Source organism: Gracilinanus agilis, unplaced genomic scaffold (assembly GCF_016433145.1).
Source record: "Gracilinanus agilis isolate LMUSP501 unplaced genomic scaffold, AgileGrace unplaced_scaffold57733, whole genome shotgun sequence".
Taxonomy (NCBI): domain Eukaryota; kingdom Metazoa; phylum Chordata; class Mammalia; order Didelphimorphia; family Didelphidae; genus Gracilinanus; species Gracilinanus agilis.
Window position 1 is genome coordinate 1,208 of NW_025393280.1, and position 2,065 is coordinate 3,272.

General features: G+C 54.6%; 1 gene segment (V, D, J or C); it reads left to right on the forward strand.

Moving 5' to 3' along the window:
* The first annotated feature begins 715 nt into the window (after positions 1 to 715).
* LOC123256301 lies at positions 716 to 1,235 on the forward strand. The segment is given in 2 exon segments: positions 716 to 778; positions 907 to 1,235. Coding segments are annotated over 2 exon segments (375 nt in total).
* The last annotated feature ends 830 nt before the right edge of the window (positions 1,236 to 2,065 follow it).

The following is a 2,065-nucleotide window of genomic DNA, read 5'->3' on the forward strand; positions in this document are numbered from 1 at the left end:
TCAGGGCATTAGCAGGCAGCAGTCAGGAAGGGAGAGACTGGACTCTGGGAGGTTCTAGGGCTCTAGGATGGCTGAAAGTGTGCCAAGTGAGAGCCCAAGATTTCTATTCCTGGAGCCAAGGCATGGATCCCTGCCTGCTAGATGAGGAGGGTCAGTACAAGGGCCAGCCCAGAGAAGGGAGCAAAGCACAGGGGTGGGTCCAGGTGCTTAAAGCTCTAGGTCAAGGGATGATGGCTCTACCTTTGGGTGGAGTAGATAGAAGAACCAGAGGAGCCTGGGGGGCCCCTGAGGTTCTCCTCCAAGCATGGGGTGAAGGAGCCTGCTTTAGGCAGCAGGGGGTGCTGTGGGGCTGGTCCTGGGTAGGCAGTGAGTGCCTGGGGAGCCTGGAGGTGTAGGTGGTGAGGTTGGTGGGGGTGGGGGAGTAGGGAGAACCCAGCTGGCTGGGACTGAGGGTGCTCTGAGCTCTGTGATCACTGCTGGGTGACGTCTCAGCTGGGCTGGGCCAAGTTACCCCAGGCACCCCCTCCCGCCTCCCCTCATGGAGGGCTGCCCCCTGCTGGGACCTGGGACCCTGAGAGAGGATGCAGGTGTGGTCTAGAGGAGGCTGGACCAGGCCCAGATTTGCATCCATCCCCACCTGCCCTGCAGCCACCATCACATGGTGACCAGGAGAGGATAAGAGGGAGCTGACAGTGGCCAGGCTCAGCTGTGAGCTCTTGGGGTCCTCTCACCATGGCCTGGCCACTTGTTAGCCTCCTGCTGCTCACCTTCTGCTCAGGTCAGGATGACTCCCAGACCTCCCCTTGGCCTCCTCCTCTAGCCCTGTTCTTGCCTCTCAGGAGGATCTCAAAGCACCTTCTAGCTTTCTCCTTGTTCAGGGTCACTAATGACTTTCTCTGTTTGCAGGCTCCCTCTCCCAGCGTGTGGTGACTCAGCCTCCCTCTGTGTCTGCATCCCCGGGGAGCACAACCAGACTCTCCTGCACCCTGAGCAGTGCTAGCAGTGGTTATGATGCTTCTTGGCACCAGCAGAGCCCAGGAAAGGCCCCTCGGTATCTCCTGTATGTCACCAGCAGTGGAAGTGTAGGAAAGGCCGATGGGCTCCCTGAGCGCTTCTCTGGCTCTGGCTCTGGGGCCAATAGATTCCTGTCCATCAGCAACGTCCAGCCTGAGGATGAAGCCATTCATTACTGTCTGTCATATTATAGCAGTGGTGGTCATGCTCATACACAGTGATGCATTCAGTGAGGAAGTGGGACAAAAACCTCCTTGTCAGTCCTGCAGCTGCTTCTCGCTTGTCCTCAGCCTCCTGAGGAAGCCCAAAATGCTACTGAGGCAAGTCAGAAGCAGAAGAAACTAGTCAGTCACCAGAACAGATCCTGGGAAAAGTCCTTCTTAGAATTCTGGGAACTCCTTGACTTTCTTCCAGCAGTAACCAGACAGACACCCGGGCGATGTCCTTGCTGGCTCAGCCTCCATGTCTCCAAACTTGCTCTTCTCTGAGATAGTCCTCNGAACTCTCTGAGCAGTGCTTGGGTTCCCTCCCCCCCAGCTCCAAAAGGGTGACACTACCACGAATTCTATCCTATTATCTAATAGCCCCAGACTGAGAAGCCCCCCCACCCCCAGCCCATACCATGCTATTGGCTAACTTGCTGTTCCTCAGCTTGGATTTTCCAGGAAAGGAATCGGGCAGGGTTAGGGCTTACCTGATGATGGCAAAGTTTCATCACAACAAATCCTCTCAGTATGACAAAGTGCAACTTCTTACAACACTAGAAGAGCAGCACAACCATTCCTAACGCGATGCTGACTATTCCTCTAGCACTGAACGAGGACACAAATCTTCCTGTCTGTGACTATTCATGGACTAGAAGAGCCTGTAAACTGGAGCATCTTCCGCTAAACACGGTTGTAGCCGAAGCTCTCACAAGAAACTCCATCTAAGGAAACCTCTTTTCTGCTAATGCAGTTTAGAACTCTGCTCCGAACAGTTCTAATAGCCTCAGCGAGTCTCTACACGCAATCTTAGCCCTAAAGCTCAATTGTGAGCATAACTTTCTAAC